Source organism: Lotus japonicus, chromosome 1 (assembly GCF_012489685.1).
Source record: "Lotus japonicus ecotype B-129 chromosome 1, LjGifu_v1.2".
Taxonomy (NCBI): domain Eukaryota; kingdom Viridiplantae; phylum Streptophyta; class Magnoliopsida; order Fabales; family Fabaceae; genus Lotus; species Lotus japonicus.
Window position 1 is genome coordinate 105,356,645 of NC_080041.1, and position 18,237 is coordinate 105,374,881.

An 18,237-nucleotide genomic window follows, 5' to 3' on the forward strand; every position below is an offset into this window, starting at 1 on the left:
TATAAATTCTATCATCTATGCAAATCACAATGCAGTCTAGACATGTTTTATGAGCAATTCTCACCTTCACATGAACAAGAAAGAAAAATGCTGGTTTTAGCATCTTACTGGATTCTAACAACATTTACAAAGTAACTTTAGATTTGACATGGACTAGGAAACATTGATAGTAACACAAACAATCTTAACTAAAGTGAAATGTTAGTGTCAGAGAGATGAACTGAGTTAATTGCAGAAGGAATCACTTATCGAACAGCCGCATATACCATTGAGACCAAGCCTGGCAAGCCACATCAGATTAGAGTTGGACCCACAAGAATTACCTGTAAGGTGCAATCTACTCTCTCCACCAACGGTCAAAATCGTTATCCCAAAACCTCATCCACTTCCTCTCATTCCCTCCACTCATTTCCACTTGCTACTTCTTCCATGGCAATAGAGATTAGAGAATCCCAACCCAACACAACACACTGACATGAGAACAAGATAAGACCTTCCAAACCAAAACACACCTCAAAATTAAGCAACCAAAAACTCCATTGCAACACCAACAACAACAATGTCTTGCTCCAACCTCACCATGTTGGTGTCTTCCAAGCCTTCTTCTCTATCTGATGCCTCTAACCTCTCCTTCCGTTCTATCCACCTCAACCCTTTTCAGCTTCCCTTCACGCCTCTCTGTTTCCCCTGTTCAGTGCGGCCTCAGAGAGCTCAGAACCCGTATAGAATCCGTGAAGAACACCCAGAAAATCACAGAGGCAATGAAGCTTGTGGCAGCTGCCAAAGTCAGAAGAGCTCAAGAAGCTGTTGTCAATGGAAGACCCTTCTCAGAGACCCTCGTTGAAGTCCTCTACAGCATCAACGAGCAGCTCCAAACCGAAGATGTCGACGTCCCTCTCACCAAGATCAGGCCAGTGAAGAAGGTTGCCCTGGTCGTTTGCACTGGAGATCGTGGACTCTGCGGTGGATTCAACAACTTCATCTTGAAGAAAGCTGAAGCCAGAATCAAAGAGTTGAAGGAACTTGGTCTGGAATACACCATCATCAGTGTCGGCAAAAAGGGTAACTCCTACTTCATTCGTAGACCTTACATTCCAGTTGATAGATTTCTTGAAGGTGGCACGCTTCCCACTGCCAAAGAGGCTCAAGCTATTGCAGATGATGTTTTCTCACTGTTTGTGAGTGAGGAGGTTGATAAGGTTGAGCTCTTGTACACGAAGTTTGTGTCATTGGTGAAATCTGACCCTGTGATTCATACTCTGCTTCCTCTGTCACCAAAAGGAGAAATCTGTGACATCAATGGGAACTGTGTGGATGCTGCTGAGGATGAACTGTTCAGGTTAACAACCAAGGAAGGGAAATTGACTGTGGAGAGAGATACCTTTAGGACTAAAACTGCAGAATTCTCACCGATTTTGCAGTTTGAGCAGGACCCTGTTCAGATCCTTGATACTCTGCTTCCTCTGTATTTGAACAGTCAAGTGTTGAGGGCGTTGCAGGAGTCACTTGCGAGTGAGCTCGCTGCGCGAATGAGCGCGATGAGTAATGCGAGTGATAATGCCAGTGACTTGAAGAAGAACTTGTCAACTGTGTATAACAGGCAGCGTCAGGCGAAGATCACAGGAGAAATTCTGGAAATTGTTGCTGGTGCTAATGCCCTTGAATAGAACAGAACAGAACACTCTTCTTCTCTCTGTCTCATGATCCATGCTTGGATTTCTTTGTAGGTATTGTTGTTATAATGATGAATACTTTACATTCTACTGTGTTTGTTTAAGACTGTTGTGTAATTTTCACAATCTTTTCCAGATGTGCAAACTTTGTGCGCGAGGAAAACTGCAATTCAATCTAAACGGACTCTGTTTTTGTTCACTCCTTTTTCTCTCTTCTAAACTATATATGTAATAATTGATCAATATAGTGCTTCAGAGTGTTAGCTCTGTTGATTTGTTCTCAATTGCACCATAGAAATAGTTAATGATTGTGCTTCTATAATGGTGTTTCAGCTCTTATGAATCTCAAAATGTTCCACTACAATGTGGTTTATTGTGTTAGATACTTATGTTAATACATGATGTATCACATTGACGAAAATAACAATCAAAGGTTAATCATCTTACATGTAACATATAGGTAGTAAGTAATTGAAAACATTATATTCATCAATGGCTTACTAGCAAAACTGATATTCCAGAATCCGAGTGAGATAATTCACTGAATGATCGTGGTGGTGTGTGTTAGAGAGCATAGGACGAGCACGATACTGCAGGGAATGTCTATGGTAGGGGAGATAACTGCAAAAGACATTCCAATGCTCAAATCAACTCAAAATCAGCGAGAGAATCTCAAAGTCTAGAAGCATGATTAACTACAATGTCATTAAGTGTTTGGCCGCCTGCTAATTAGGTGTCATTAAGTCATATTCTGATTGAAGTTCTGCACTTGATTGTTCTGACCTACTAACTTCACAAACATCTTTCATATGCAAGGGTTCCTTCATCGTCTTAATTAGTGTTTATCTTCTAATTGGTTCAAACGACCATATTATGCAATTGTTATGAATTCCTCTATTATAAATGGAGAATCATCTTATGTAACATGTGTGATAAAATAATAGAATTCCTCATTTTCTATATTCTCCATCTTTTATTTTTCCAATAAAGTGGTACTAGAGTTTAGGTTTTGAGAGCGCAGAGAAACAATGTGAGTTGAGAGAAATACTTCGTTTGTTGAGAGTTGGCAAGCAATGATTTTAATATATTCCAATTCCCTCTTCTTACCAAAGATAATAACGATAATTGGTGTTGTTGCATGAAGGCATGTGAAAGGCCCTCAAGATGCTTGGGAGGTTGTGGAGAAAAGTTATGCCAAACCTGAAAATGAAGTTATTTTTCCACCTGAGAATTTGCTGAAGATGAAGAAGAAGCATCAACAAGAAATTACCTTCATTTGTCAAGTCTAGATGAAACCATGTTCGAGATGTGTCCAATGCTTCTACATCCAAAGATGCTTAAGAGATCTTGAAGATCTCCCATGAAGGTGCAGGCAACATGAAGAAAGTGTGTCTACAAACTCAACGTGAAGAGTTTGGATCCTTGCGCATGAAGAAAGTTAGAGTCTATTTCAGATTTTGGCGGTAGAATGATTATGGTTGTAGACCAAATGGAATGTTATAGAGAAAAGGTGCAAGATGTTCGGGTCGTAAAAAAGATTCTTCAATCGTTAAGCACAAAATTTGATTATGTATATTGTGCAATTGATGAGTCAACGAATTTAGTCATGTTGAAAGTGGACCAATTGATGAGTTCACTTCAAACATATGAAAAAAGGTTCAAAAGGAGACATGATGAGCATTTGGAACATGTTCTCAAAACCAAAACTTCTTTGAAGGAGAATAGAGGAGAAAAAAGTCTAAGACAACCTGGTCTTGGAAGAGGACATGGACATGGGCAATGAAGAGAAGAATACAGCGATTTTTTTTTTTCACTTGTCCATGATGAGAATGTTCTTTCAATGAAATCCCTAACTCTCTCGAGAGAAAATTGAGTTTGCCAACTAATTTTGTGACAGCCGAAAACATAATGAGGAAACGGATTTCACTTGCTTCATTGCCATGTCTTCTTTTATTTCAACTTCAGAATCCGTCCGTGACCGTAATTGCACATACCTCCACATCAATAATACTCATTTTTAGTGCGTCAATTATTGATTATTTTTTGTGTCTCATCTTACAAAGTTACACTATATCAAAATTACTCCAACAGCCTTTTCAAAAAAAAAAAAAAAAATTACTATAACAGCTACACACTAAAGTCCAGTTAATTAATCATCATATATTGGAATATGTTTTCTCATTTGTGATTCAAATATTTTGATAAAAATACATAAATAATTACAAAAATTTGAAAAAGTATTTTCAATCTTTTGTCAATTCTATTTAATAAAAATATATTATGTTTAGATTTTATTAGCTTTAAGGAATAAATCCCAACATGTATAAAAAAAAAGGAATAAGTACCAACAGATAAATAAATAAATAAATGTCCCCGTATGATAGCTCAAGTGGTAGGAGCCGGGACATATGAATTGGATAGGGGGAGGTCCATAGATCGATTCCTGGCGGGTGCAATTTATGTTTCCAATGTAACAAAAAAAGATAAAATAGATAAATGAGTTTTATGATTCATAAAAATTAACTCAAGTGATAAGAGCCGATGAACAATATATTAAACATACTAAATGAGAAAAAAACTTATAAATAAAATAATCACAGTTTAGAAATTAAACATAAATGTCTATAGTTCATTGTAGTTATAATGTTTATAATGCTATTTTACAAAAGAATCATGAATAAAAAAAGGTAATTCACTTTTCATGTTACAATTGACATGCTTTTTTTTTAACATCAATTGACATGCTTAACTTTGGTATTTTCTTTTTAGGATCCATTTCATTCCCTCGCATATACCCACATCATCCAATGAAAGATACTCATCTCTCTCAACAAAATTATTTTTTATCACTAAATAATTTTCTTTTTTTTTCCCTCCAAGGAGATGAAAGTCACTTATGAGTGAGAAACCCTAAGGCTCTATTTGGTATAGCGTTGAAGACCCCTAACGGGCGTTGCGTTTGAAATAACGTGGTTCACCTCTGATTTTTACCTGTTTGGTTTGGCGTTTTTGGAAACGCACCAACGCAGATCAGCACCAAAACGACGTTGGACGAGAAGCGGAAAATTGGAGCGGTAGCGTCTGGCGTTCGCGTTAGAGAATTAAAGACAAGCCATAATTTTGGCTTTCACCAAATTGGGAATTTAGGACCCTGTTTCTATTAGTGGAGAATGCGACCTTCCTCCATCCTTGCCTTCTTTCACAGTCGTCATGTCTCCTATCTGTTGGTTCCGATGTCACCTGGGCTCCCCTGCACCTGCGAGTTGCAACTGTGGTTTGAGAGAAAGAGGAAAGCAACAGTGAAATAGCAAACGAAGAAGCAAAGAGGAAGATGCAAGGTCTCTTAAACCAAATTGAATTAAAAGTTGGTGTCCGTGTATCTTTTTTTTGACAGGTGGTGTACCTTTATCTTGTTTCCTTTTTATTATTTTATTTTATTTTTAGTAATGAAAATTGAAAAATATTCATAATAAAGAAATAGTATAATTTATGATTTTATTATATATAATTTATTTAAAACTATATTTAATAATATAAATATAATTTATTTTTTTAATTATAGTGTCAAACATGAGTTCAATTAATATCATCCAAACGGTATTCATTTTTTTAAAATTACATTTGTTACAAATCATCCAAACATAAATCACGTTTACTCAAATATAATTTTACTCAAAATCATTTTAACAAAATTACGTTAATTCAAACATTATGTTTCTAACGGGATGCCAAACGGACACTTAAATGCAAGAGAATATACATCTGAGAAAAAAGAATAAAAAATTGAGAGGGAAATGAAATGAAAGTGTAGCATTGCAAGTTGCAACATATACATGCGAAGTTGACAAATAAAATAAAATAAACATGACGACAAGAAAAATTGGACACAGATTCAATCCTGCAATAACCACTCAAAACACTAGTAATTTAGGAGCGTTGGATGTGTTGTCGTTTACAGAATGGATGAAGCTGTTGGCCTGTTGTAATAAACTTGACACAAAGAGAAAGTGCATCAAATTCAATATCATCACAGAATAATAGGAGTAAGTACACATGTGGTTCAATTCATTTCAAACAGATTGACACCGCCGATAATAGTGTTTGTTGTTTTATGCAGTTGTAACGTTTTACTATTATTTTATGATTTTTGGTTGGCACACAGATTCAGAGACACAGCTTAATTGGATCACTCACTCACCCACCATTGAAACAAGTGAGTGAAGAACAAAGATGAAGTGATGATGATTTCATTCATCAAATGCTATTATAGAAACCAACAACGTGATTAGCAGCTAACTATGGAGATGTCTTCTTTGCCATTAAACCTTAAAACAACGTTCCCTGACAGAGGCGGCGGTTGTTTGAAGCTCACGCCGTTTTCTGGGTTCTTCCTTCGTCATCCAGTAACAACTGCAGCTGGCTATCAAGTAATTTTTCTGCTTTCATAATTTTTTTTTTTTTGAATTTTAAACATTTTTTCTGGTGTACTTTGTTGCTCGCGGCTCTTAAAGGTTTGAACTTTGCATGATTCGGGTTCAAACAATCACTTTTAACGAGACGGGCACCGACCCGTTGAGCTTAAGCTTGGATTAATATGATGGAACTGTAAATTTCAATTTTTTTTTTTTGGGTTTCAGAGTTCAGGGTGCAAGGCAGGTTGGGGTGGTTTCTGCGTCAAGGCTAGTAGTGCAGGTTTATTTTTTCATTTTTCTTTTTATGTTTGTTGTGTTGGAATCATGAGGTGATTGCTGCTATGAATTTAGGAATTTATTGTTTAGTTTTTATGTTTTGGTAGATTTTTCTAGGAGGAGACAGCAGAAGAAGGTGTCAATTGCAAGGCCTAAGGACTCTGCACCCAAGGGTTTTGCCCCAAAATCACCTGTTAGAGCAAGCAGCAAGAACACCAGTAAAAAGAAAGCTACTGTCAAGAAGGGAGATTCGTTAACTCCAACCGTCAGTGAGATTCCCGGGGACGGTAATAAACAAACACTCGATGTGAATACTGATAATGATAACCAAGGGGTTACGAGCAACCGAGGTGAGGAAATTGGAGATGTTTCTACAACTGATGAGGATGTTATTGTTCTCAAATCACGGGAGGGGATTTCTTACAATGGAGATGTTGGGATTGTTAATGAATCAGAGGAAAGGACATTGGACTATGCAGAAATTGATGAAAATGTTCAGGTAAAAAGTGAGGAAACAAGCACTGCTAGCGATGATAGAATAAGCGAGGAAGCTTCTCGGCGGTTGAAGTTAGAGCTGGAACAAAATTTGAGGAGGCAGGAAATAGAGAGGATTGCGGAGGAAAATCTTTCACAAGGTACCAAGATGTTTGTGTATCCTCCTGTGGTTAAACCTGATCAAGACATAGAAGTGTATCTTAATAAGAGTCTTTCAACCCTAAGTGATGAACCAGATATTCTGATCATGGGGGCATTTAATGATTGGAGGTGGAAATCTTTTACCCTTAGGATGAATAGAACGCATCTCAAGGGTGATTGGTGGTTTTGCGAATTACATGTTCACAAAGAAGCCTACAAACTAGACTTTGTGTTCTTCAATGGACAAGATGTCTATGATAACAATGACGGCAAAGACTTCTGTATACCTGTTGAGGGTGGAATGGATGCATTAGCATTTGACGATTTCTTGCTTGAGGAGAAACGCAAAGAATTAGTAAAACTAGCTAAGGAGCAAGCTGAAAGAGAAAGACAGGCTGAAGAGCAAAGGCGAATAGAAGCAGAGAAAGCTGCGGAAGAAGCGGACAGGTCACAGGCAAGAGTGGAGGTAGAAACAAAGCGAGAAACATTGCTGCCACATGTGAAAAAGGCTGTAAAATCCGTTGATAATGTTTGGTGTATTGAACCTACTGAATTCAAAGGGAAGGACTTGGTTAGGTTATATTATAAAGGAGGCTCTGGTCCTCTTGCACAAGCTAAGGAAATATGGATTCATGGTGGGTATAATAATTGGAAGGATGGATTGTCAATTGTTGAAAGGCTTGTGAAGTCTGTCTTAAAAGGTGGTGATTGGTGGTATGCAGATGGTATGTTTGTTTATATATCTACTCCTTATCTTTGATTTTAGTTCATTTCCTTGAAAATTGATCTTTCACTGAAATTTAAAATAAATAAGTGATTGAATAGACAAAATGTGTGCTATGAGGTACATGCACAGAGGTGGAGTTTGACATCTCTGTAACTTAAAATGATGGCAATGCAATACGTGAATGGTATGTTTTCACAGATAGATGCTGATACATGGTTCTGAAGTGCCTTTTTTATCCATAAGAAGAATCAGAATTGAAGTGAATTGTTTCTATAGATCTGCCATGCCCATCATTTAATTTAAACATGAAAAGTTTTCAGCTAAGGAGCTGGGATACTTGTGTTTATGCCCATTATTGTATTAAAAAATATTATTAGAATTTTGAACTTTAAAAGTTTCATGACCATTTCTAAATTCTACCTCATTGCTTTGGATTCCTACCACTACATTTATTTGGCTGGCATTTCTAGTATGATGTTTACTTCTAGAATAGGGTGTAAAATCACCTCAACAACTCTTCAAGCAGTTCTAGATCAGTGGCTGTTCGATTGTCAGCTAATCCAGATGAGGGATAAATACTTGATCTATTTTTTATGATTAATTTGAAGTATACAATTTTTTTTTCATCATGCAGTTGTTGTACCCGACCGAGCTCTTGTCCTGGATTGGGTGTTTGCCGATGGTCCACCTCAAAATGCAGTTGTGTATGATAACAACCAGTTACAAGATTTCCATGCTATTGTCCCTATAGCTCCACTTGATGAACAGTATTGGGCTGAGGAAGAGCAGCTGATATACAGAAAACTTCAGGAGGATAGGAAGTTAAGAGAGGAAACAATACGTGCAAAGGTTTGTTCTTGCTTGAGATGACTTCCTAAATGGTAATATTGAGGTGCCACCTAAGATACTTGCCAATCATAACGATAATCTTTTCAGTAATCTATTAATCTTTCTTGTGCCCCTTCATGTAAATATATACAGAAAGACAGACATTGTGTTTTTTAAAAGAGTAAGCCCTGAAGTTGGTCCTATAAATTAGCATTAAGGAAAACGAAAATTCGATAAAAAGGATTAAAAGAATAGACATTTATTATTTAAAACTGAAAGAAAATGGAGAATGGAATTATCCCTAAGGGTTCCATTCCGCCTTCGAAGGATCTTTCGTTTCTCTCTCAAATTATCAGTCGTGCAAAATCTCTATTATTTCGTTTCCCCTATTTATTTACCCAATCCCCTCCTACTACTAACTAACTGCTTTAACAGCTCCTAACTACTATAAAATCCCCTAACTAATTTTCCCATCTCTTACATCCTAACACATCACCCACTACATCTGTCTTTAAAAAACTGGTCACTAAATTAGTCCTTCAAAGGTGTAAAATGTTACCATATTAGTTTTGTGAATTTTTCTTTCACCAAATTAGTCTGTTAAAGATCTAAAATGTTACCATATATGTCCTTATGAAGGACTCAAGTGGTGACTCAGAAGGACTAATTTGGTTGTATGGGAGGAGGGATTTGGTGATGAATTAAATTTCTTACGGACTAATCTGGTGAACAAATTTTGGAGGAATAATGTGGTAATGTTTTAGATCTTGAAGGAACTAATTCGATAACAAATATTTTTGGAGGACTAATGTGATGTTGCATGTTGACAACCAATGTTAAACTTTGTTGAAATCTTAATGACATGGATCAATGATGTGATAGTTTTAAGAAATCATGTCATAACTTCTGAGAAATAACACTGACTCGAGGGCTTACTCTTATGATGAAATCACAATGTGTGGAGGATAAGTTCACCTTTTTTCTTTAGTCAGGTCTATAGTTGAAATTCTTTTGTTCAGAGACGGGTTTCAGATTGATCCCTTAAACTGTTTGCCTAAATCTTGCTCTACTCACTCAGGTGTTTCTTTTTGGAAGAAAAATGATTAACATAGATACTAATGCAATATTGTTGGTTTAATCCTATTCTGGTGACAGGCTGCAAAAACAGCAAAGATGAAAGCTGAAACAAAGGAAAAAACTTTGAAAACATTTTTGCTGTCTCAAAAGCATATTGTCTTTACCGAGCCTCTTGATGTTCAAGCAGGGAGCATAGTGACAGTATTTTACAATCCCTCCAACACAAATCTGAAAGGAAAACCTGAGGTTTGGTTTAGATGCTCATTTAATCGTTGGTCTCATCGCATTGGCCCATTGCCACCTCAGAGAATGTTGCCTGCAGATAATGGCACTCATGTCAAAGCCTGTGGTGAGTCTCTCGTTCAGTTTTACATTTCAAAGATGATTAGAGTCATTAGACCACAGAATTCCTGCAATTAGCAACATTAAGGATTTTAATGTCTCTTTGGTTGCTTAACTTCTATTTTTTATTTTATTAAGATTTGTTTAAAGAGTGTTATTGACTTATTTCTGAAATATGCTCTGTCCTCCAAATATATTATGTTACCACTTTTGATGTTATCACCATATATGATGTGCTATTATGTTACCAGATTAATGGTCTTTCTATTGAATGAATTGTTGTGCTACCCTACCAGTTTGTATTCTGTGTGTGGATAATGCTATTTAAATAACAATCAAGGAGAAAAAAGGCAACAACAAGTGTCAGAACCTCCCAATTACATGTAGATTTGTTCATATTGAGAAGTCCCACATTGAGGAGAGATATGACCAAAATAGTCCTTTTATAGGGTAGAGCAATCTTCATCCATGAGCTAGCTTTTGGGGTAAAGTAAGCACTATCCCAAATTCTAAGATGGTATCAGTCTATCCTAGATCTGTTTATTGGAGAGCATCCATATATGATATGAGCCACCTGCATGAGGGGTGTGTAATGAGAAGTCTCACATTGACTAGAGATATAACCAAAATAGTTCTTATGTAGAGTAGAACAATCCTCACCCCTAAGCTAGGTTTTGGGGTAGAATTAGGCTTAACCGAAATTCTGAGAGTTCAAAAATGTTTTCATGTTGCCCATGCATAGATCTAGAGATAAATATTATGATTAGAAGTCTTAGTGAATATTGGCATCTTTAAAATGTTTTTCACGTACCATTACTCTCTGTGTCCTAAGCCTCTCGGCTGGTCTTTGATAATGCTGAGTGTTTATTGTCACCAACATTATGAAGAAAGCTGCACGGAGTTTGTGCTCTGTATCATTTATGATTGTATTCAGATTCCATCTTCACTGATCTTATATCGTTAGAAATAGCTTTTTAAGATGGATGTACTTTATAAATTTGGTATAGTTCAACTTCATACAGAACGTAGCTACTTTGTTCTCTCCAGGAAAAAAAAAGACATTTGGACTTTGATCCTGAAGAAGTTAAATAATTTTGTGTTTCTGCAGTTAAGGTTCCACTGGATGCATACATGATGGACTTTGTATTCTCTGAGAGTGAAAGTGGTGGAGTTTTTGACAATAAATTTGGAATGGATTATCACATACCAGTTTTTGGAGGTATTGTAAAGGAACCACCTTTGCATATCACCCATATTGCTGTTGAGATGGCCCCGATTGCAAAGGTAAGCTATATTCCTTGTATCTTATCTCAATTTCATCTACATGTCTCTTTGCAGGCTTCTTTTATTGCCGAGGCTGTCATGTTTTAGGAATTTACTGTGAAGATATTTTATTGTTTGTGCAGTGCTGTGTTATGTTTTGGGATGTACTGTTGCAGCAGACAGTTACATTGGTGGTCTTTTCATAAAACAAATAGCACATCAGTTGCAATTTTTATACTCTTTCAATATCCTTCTATGTTAAAAAATGGAATTCTAGATTTGGTAGGGCTGGAAATCAGCATTTTCATTTTGATGGGGGAAAAGAGAAGGGATGGATAAACAATAATTCAAACTTTGATGATATCTGAACTTCTGCACTTTTAAGGATATTAGCATTCTACCTTCCTTCAATATGTCAGATGTTAGAAAAGTTTCTTGAGTGAACAGAACACAAATTTTAATAAGCTGAATTTTTTTAAGGGGTGGGGGTATACATTAACATAACTTTGAATTCTTTTCCCAAAAACAACATAGAATTTCCAAGGGTATAGGTGGCGTCCTCACAAAGGAGTTTCCAAACTCAACTTCGATGCATGTGTTTCAGAGCCGAGCATGGCAAGCTCCACGTGTGTTGAGCACTTGATGGTTCGGAAAATAAAAATAATAGTTTTAATGATATTTTTAAATTTAATTAATTTTTATTGTTTATCTCTTGCCGATACTAAAATAAAATCAATTAGTTACCTATATAATTTTAATTAAAATGGGTTAATTAATATAACTTTTTTAATTTTAATCAATTTAAAAATAAAGGCTCATTTTTATAAATGGAAAATTTTACTTTTAATAGAATGATCACTTTTAACTTTTAAGTATATTAATTAAGAAAATTAAAAATTAAAAAATATTACGAAACATGTCAATGTTCAATTCCTCGAACCTTGCATGAGTGATTGAAGTAACTTTGTACTGAGCTGCTGGGAATTACTGAGATAGCTTAAATGGGAGTTGAACTTGGAGATGTTTTGTCTTGGTTCTCCAGGTCTTTGACTTGATTTTTGCTGCAATGCCCGTGTGCAATAAAATGCATGCTATTTTTTGGGTACATGACATTGAATCAAGTTTTCTTGCAAATTATATGTAGCCCTGATCACTAATCCACTCTTAATTGATTTCTTTTTCCAAATTTAGGTGAAGTGTAAAATTCCAATCTCACTTGATTAGCATGATTACATTATGGTAATAACATCAATCAAATATTATTCCACTAGAGAGGTCATTGGGATTACAAACTAAATCCACCCTTCTAATTTGTAAACTTTGAAAAACTTTATACAAGAAAGGTGGCATAAATAGTGTTATTGAAGCTGCCAATGCCATAGAATTCATCTATATACTATTAAAAAGAAAATCGTTATCCAAAACAATTTCACACATGACATTCTAAGAATCAATTTCATCTCACCACCATCTCTGCCTGACAAGTGTCACAGCTAGAGAGACTCACACAAATTAATTATCCTAAGTGATTTCCCTATAATTTTGTTTGTTTGTCCCTCATTAAATGAAAAAATTATAAATAAAGTTAATAACGTAATGTTTGAAATTTTGTTTGTTTAAATTAAAATATACAGGATCCGGAAATGTTAATAACGTAATATTTTAAGTTAATATACACAACCTCAATATAATATATAGGGTTTGTTATATTACGTTCAAAGTTTATTTTAATAGTATTCAAGGTTTATTATATTCAAGGTTTTGCAAATAATTATTTATTTTCTTCAAACTCCTTTTAAGGAAATTACTTTGTGCTATCTATTTAAGGAAATTACTTTTTGCAATTAATTATTTATTTCCTTCAAATTTCTTAAATAGACCACTTAATTATATTAATTTGTATTTACACTCATAAAAAACATTAAATGCTATATTAAATAAATGGTAAATCCGTTTTTTTTTAAAAAATCGCATTTGAAATAATTTTTTACATTTTTATGCAATGGCAATTTGTTTAAGGAAATTCTTTTTCGAATTTCATTGATTAATTCTAAACAGTTTAATTATAACTGTTGATTACGATCACTTAATTTAATTATGTATCATTGACAATTTTAAACATTTAATTCGTTTACATATTTAAAAGAATCATAATACAACATTTAATACTAATTACTATTAAGAAAACAGAAAAACCTTGATTTCCTTATTTAACATAAATTTAATTGAATTGAATTAAAAGTATTAAAGGAAGGATTGAAATTCAGCAAAAAAATGGAAGGATTGAAAATCAGTAAAAAGTTCTCCAAAAATTTAATTGAGGTAAAAAATGGAAGGATTGGAAATCAGCAAAAAGTCTTCCACAAATTTGACTTCTGACATGACTGTTACAAATTATAAATCCGGAATTATTCAAATGAATTGATTTTATTTATTTTTATTAGACTTGTCTTAATTCTCCAAAAATCAATTTCAAATTTGAATGAAAATAACATATTCTATTTGGGAATGAAATATTGTTTTCACCTTTAGTCATCATTAACCATAATTTCAACTATATATACCCATTTATGTTACATTTCCCCTCCATCATTCCATCCATTTTCCAGCACTTGATATATTTGAAATTAACCTTTAATTTGTTCTGATGCTTCCTAAATCGATGATCTCGCCAAAATCGATGCCTCCAAAGAGAACTGGACAATTGTTGCGAAAGTCAATCATTTATGGCAAAGTCCGAGCTTATATGGCTCAAAGCTACCATTTTCGATGGAAATGATTTCTATGGATGACAAGGTATAACACTTTTTTTTTATGAATCACTTTGTTTTAATGTCATTTTTGAATGCATTAATAAATCTCTTAGCTTTTTCACTTTTTAAATTTCAGAGCCTTAAGATTCATGCTTATGTTAGGAAGACTTTTGATTTATCGATTTCAATCTTTGCTAACTGAATGAAGCGTATATCAGATTTCATTCTTTGGTGTTGGTGAAAGCGGTCATGATTTTCACCCAACCTCGCATCCATTCAATATCAACTTTGATATTCATACATCTATACAATTGGTTCCTAACAAAACTATCAACTTAACTCCATACTCTTTCGTTCCACTTTGTGATATAATGTATAAGGACCTTGATACGTGATTCCTTATAGGTATAAACCCTTATGTAGCCTTTTAAGTTTTTGAAAAATAGTTATTAATTTTCCTTACATTTTTATTTGTCAAATTGTAATGCATTAAATGTTGGTTTAAGGAAAAAATCTCATCTAATTTAAGTATATTTTCACAATTTTAAAAATACTTAGATTAAATATATATGAAGTTTTTGTCAAATTTTGCAAGTTGTGTGACACTCATTGTGATTGATTTTGTTTGGTTGAATGCTCATTTTTTTTCATATCTTAATTCATTAGTACGTGCCTAAATAATGAGATCAATATTCGCTGTGCAACGCACAGAGTAAAAACGCTAGTACTTATGAAATAAAGAAAGTGTTTCTGCATCTTGGAGGGAGCAGGAAAAAAATGTGAAAACTTATTAGTCATTGACTTCATTTTCTCTTTTTATGTTCAAGATGGATTCATTACAGAACTTAGGATATATAGGAAGACAGTAAGCAACACATCGCTTCTTAAGCTTTATGTATGACAAATGACTAGAATTCTTAACCCAAAATCTCCAAGATACTCAATTAGCATAAATACAAAGAGAAGACAAAAGGGGCGAACAAGATATGAGAATAAGTTTTTAATACTATAGTCATCTGCAATGCATTAGAATAAGATAAGAGCACAAAATGGCATTACACAGAATACAAATTACAACCATCAAAATATATTAACTAGGAATGATAATAAACATTAACATCTATTACAATTGAAATCTAAAGTCCAGACCCTGAAACAGAAAAGGTACCTAGCCCCAATTAAAGCCTTTTTTTTCAAAATTAAATCGAAGGGGCAGTAAAAGAAAGCAAATACAAAATAAACCATCAAAATGTGTCAAGCTAAGCAAGTTTCTCCAAATTTATTAACAACTACCTCGTCATTTCTTCCACGCTTCCTCCTGATTATAATTGGTTCAAAGATGCTTTCCACCTTGTGGAGACAATTCTCAAACACATAGGCTTCTGCTTGTTGGTTGCCATCAAGAAAATTTTCAGCTTCTACAATTGCAGCCCTAATTTTCTGCTCATCTATTGGTAAAATTTTAGAACTGAGATTAGTATCCTTCATAGCATTCTTCATCTTGTAAGCGTATTTACTCAAAGCATTCATCGCATTGGCTTTCCTGAGGAACTTCTGATCTTCAGCCTGGTAAGACTCAGCTTCTTGAACTAATCTTTTAATTTCTTTTGCTGACAGTCTTCCTTTGTCATTGGTTATGGTGATCTCATTTGTATTGCCAGTGGTTCTTTCCTTAGCTGAAACAGTTAGTATACCATTTTCATCCATGGCAAAACATACATCAAATGGGTGGCCACGAGAAGCAGGAGGTATGCCACGAAGAAGAAAAGAGCCCAACAAATTGTTATCTCCAGCTCTTGCTCTCTCACCCTCATAAACCTGAATCAGTTGACTAAATTGGTTATCTTTAATGGTAAGGTACTGTTTTTTCATTTTAACAGGAATTGTAGTGTTCCTAGGAATCACCACACTCATGACATCTCCTGCTGTAAATATACCAAGAGACAGTGGGGTAACGTCAAAGAGCACCAAGTTTGGAACATTCTTAATGTCTTCACTCAACAAAGCAGCCTGGACAGCTGCACCATAAGCAACAGCCTCATCAGGGTTGATGCTCTTGCACAAATCCTTTCCATTGAAAAACTCTTGCAATAGCTGTTGCACTTTAGGAATCCTAGAAGATCCACCAACAAGGACAACATCATGCACACTGCTCTTGTCCATCTTAGCATCAACAAGACACTTATCTACTGTCTCCATACACTCTTCAAAGAGTTCCATGTTGATTTCCTCAAATTTTGCCTGAGTAATTGAGGAACAGAAATCAATGCCCTGAAACAAAGCATCAACCTCGATGGTGGTTACAACCATTGATGACAGTGTCCTTTTAGCCCTCTCACATGCGCTTCTCAACCTTCTCAGTGATTTTGCATTACCACTAATATCCAATTTGCTCTTCATTTTAAACTCCTCCACAAAGTGGTTCACCATTCTGTTATCAATGTCCTCTCCTCCAAGGTGAGTATTTCCATCAGTGGCCTTAACTGTGAAGACCTTTTCTTTAATTGTAACGAGAGACACATCAAAAGTACCACCACCAAGGTCAAAAATGAAAATATTTCGCTCTCCCACATGATTAGTTTTTTTGTCAAGACCATAAGCAATTGCAGCCGCAGTGGGTTCATTGATTATCTGCTTAACATTGAGACCAGCAATGACACCAGCATCTACAGTGGCTTTGCGCTGAGAGTCATTGAAATAAGCAGGCACAGTAATAACTGCATTCTTAACAGGTGACTCCAGATATGCCTCTGCAATCTCCCGCATCTTTGTGAGAACCATGGATGATATTTCCTCAGCAGAAAGATGCTTCTCTTGACCCTTAAACTTAACAGCAATCACGGGTTTGTCATCAACACCCGCAATAACCTTGAATGGCCATAACAATATATCATTTTTAATGATGGGATCACTATACTTCCTACCAATTAACCTCTTAGCATCTGCATAAATAATGAAAATTCTCAACACTGTTTCATTTGTTTTGCTTAAGGTAAATATTTAGAGGAGGATAGTAATAAAAGTAGAAGATTTTACCAAAGATAGTGTTCTCAGGGTTTGTAGCAGCCTGATTCTTAGCAGCATCACCAATCAACCTCTGTTGATCAGTGAAAGCAACAAAGGAGGGAGTAATTCTGTTCCCTTGATCATTGTGAATGATCTCTACTCTACTATGTTGCTCCTGCCAAACTGCAACACACGAGTAGGTGGTGCCAAGGTCGATTCCTATGGCACATCCTTCACCATTTTTGCCCATGCTTTCTTTCAATCTAACAAAAGAAACGTTATCAAAAGAACTGAATTGAGTTGAATACAAAACATAAGTACAACTTTTATGTTTCATAAGCTGAATAGTTTCTAATATATCCCATGTGACAAATAACTTCATGATAGATGAACCAATGTAATTAATATATTTTGTTTCAAGAAAATAGTAATTAGCAAAGCTTAACTCCTCAACAGAAAAACAAAAACATACATCTAATCTTTTGTCCGAATCAAAAGATACAATTTGGAAGGGAAAATGTGATCTTTTGTTCCGGATGCGTACCTTTGAGTACCTTTGATGGTTCTTCAAGAGAAAGAGGGAGGGAGCGTGAGAGAGAAGCTTTGTGAGTTTGAGAGCAGGAGTTTCTGAAGTGAAAGTAACATTCATATTCATTTAGACCTAATTTCCCCTCCAACTCATTTTTACACATTTTATTTTTATTTATCTACATTTTTTTATCACATCACATATGATATCACTTTTTTTTTGTAAGCAAAGAAATATATTGATGAGAAGTACACGGGGTACTTCAACCCAATACATGTAGAGAGGATCATATCACTCATTTCTTTTGTTTTCCTTCTTATTTTTGTAAGGTTAAGGTTAAAATTATATGTGAACAAAACATTATTAACATATTGAAATTTTCTTTCAAAAAACATATTGAAATTTGAATTATTTTGTACAAAAATATCTTCATGTTTGTCTGAATAAATATAAGGTTGTCCCAAACGACAACTTAAGTGATAAGAACTGTGAGACATGTGAATTGAGGAGGAGAATATCTATAAATCAAGTCATATAATTGGAAAGTATAATTATATTTTCAATGTAAAAGAATAACAAATACAAGTTAAATATGTTCTTAATTCATGACTTATATTAAATTACAAGTATTTTGAGATTTTTTTCAAAAATAGGTGTGAGATAAATAGGTGAAATCCCATTCTTTGATGCATGGGATTTGCAATGATAAAAATCT

General features: G+C 34.8%; 2 protein-coding genes and 1 pseudogene across 6 annotated transcripts; 2 read left to right on the top strand and 1 right to left on the bottom strand.

Annotated features, from left to right (window-relative positions):
- Nucleotides 1-48: 48 nt before the first annotated feature.
- Nucleotides 49-1,872, top strand: LOC130728743 (ATP synthase gamma chain 1, chloroplastic-like; annotated as a pseudogene).
- A 3,690-nt stretch (nt 1,873-5,562) lies between these two features.
- Nucleotides 5,563-14,403, top strand: LOC130728745 (soluble starch synthase 3, chloroplastic/amyloplastic-like). 5 transcript variants are annotated; one of them, XM_057580307.1, is made up of 9 exons: nt 5,563-5,716; nt 5,836-6,100; nt 6,311-6,365; nt 6,469-7,722; nt 8,359-8,573; nt 9,708-9,978; nt 11,080-11,255; nt 13,927-14,030; nt 14,124-14,403. In XM_057580307.1, the coding sequence occupies exons 2-8, from the start codon at nt 5,972-5,974 to the stop codon at nt 14,011-14,013; spliced, it is 2,187 nt and encodes a 728-aa protein (XP_057436290.1). In that variant the 5' UTR covers nt 5,563-5,716; nt 5,836-5,971; the 3' UTR covers nt 14,014-14,030; nt 14,124-14,403. The 5 variants fall into 5 exon arrangements, with proteins under 5 accessions (XP_057436290.1, XP_057436291.1, XP_057436288.1 ...); XM_057580308.1 differs by having other exon boundaries at nt 14,206-14,402; XM_057580310.1 differs by lacking the exons at nt 13,927-14,030; nt 14,124-14,403 and adding an exon at nt 11,378-11,621 and having other exon boundaries at nt 5,564-5,716.
- Nucleotides 14,404-15,236: 833 nt separating this feature from the next.
- On the bottom strand, nt 15,237-17,648 carry LOC130728744 (heat shock 70 kDa protein 18-like). The gene is made up of 2 exons (XM_057580304.1): nt 17,024-17,648; nt 15,237-16,929 (listed from the first exon to the last, which is right to left on the bottom strand). Exons 1-2 carry the CDS (start codon nt 17,646-17,648, stop codon nt 15,242-15,244), a joined length of 2,313 nt encoding a protein of 770 aa, XP_057436287.1. The 3' UTR covers nt 15,237-15,241.
- Between the last annotated feature and the right edge of the window lie 589 nt (nt 17,649-18,237).

Coding starts and splice junctions, on each gene's coding strand:
- LOC130728745 (XM_057580307.1), top strand. CDS start 5,972: ATGGAGATGTCTTCTTTGCCATTAAACCTTAAAACAACGTTCCCTGAC. Junction 7,723..8,358: donor TGATTGGTGGTATGCAGATG/GTATGTTTGTTT, acceptor TTCATCATGCAG/TTGTTGTACCCGACCGAGCT. Junction 11,256..13,926: donor AGATGGCCCCGATTGCAAAG/GTAAGCTATATT, acceptor ATGCCTCCAAAG/AGAACTGGACAATTGTTGCG.
- LOC130728744 (XM_057580304.1), bottom strand. CDS start 17,648: ATGAATATGAATGTTACTTTCACTTCAGAAACTCCTGCTCTCAAACTC. Junction 16,930..17,023: donor CCCTGAGAACACTATCTTTG/GTAAAATCTTCT, acceptor TTATTTATGCAG/ATGCTAAGAGGTTAATTGGT.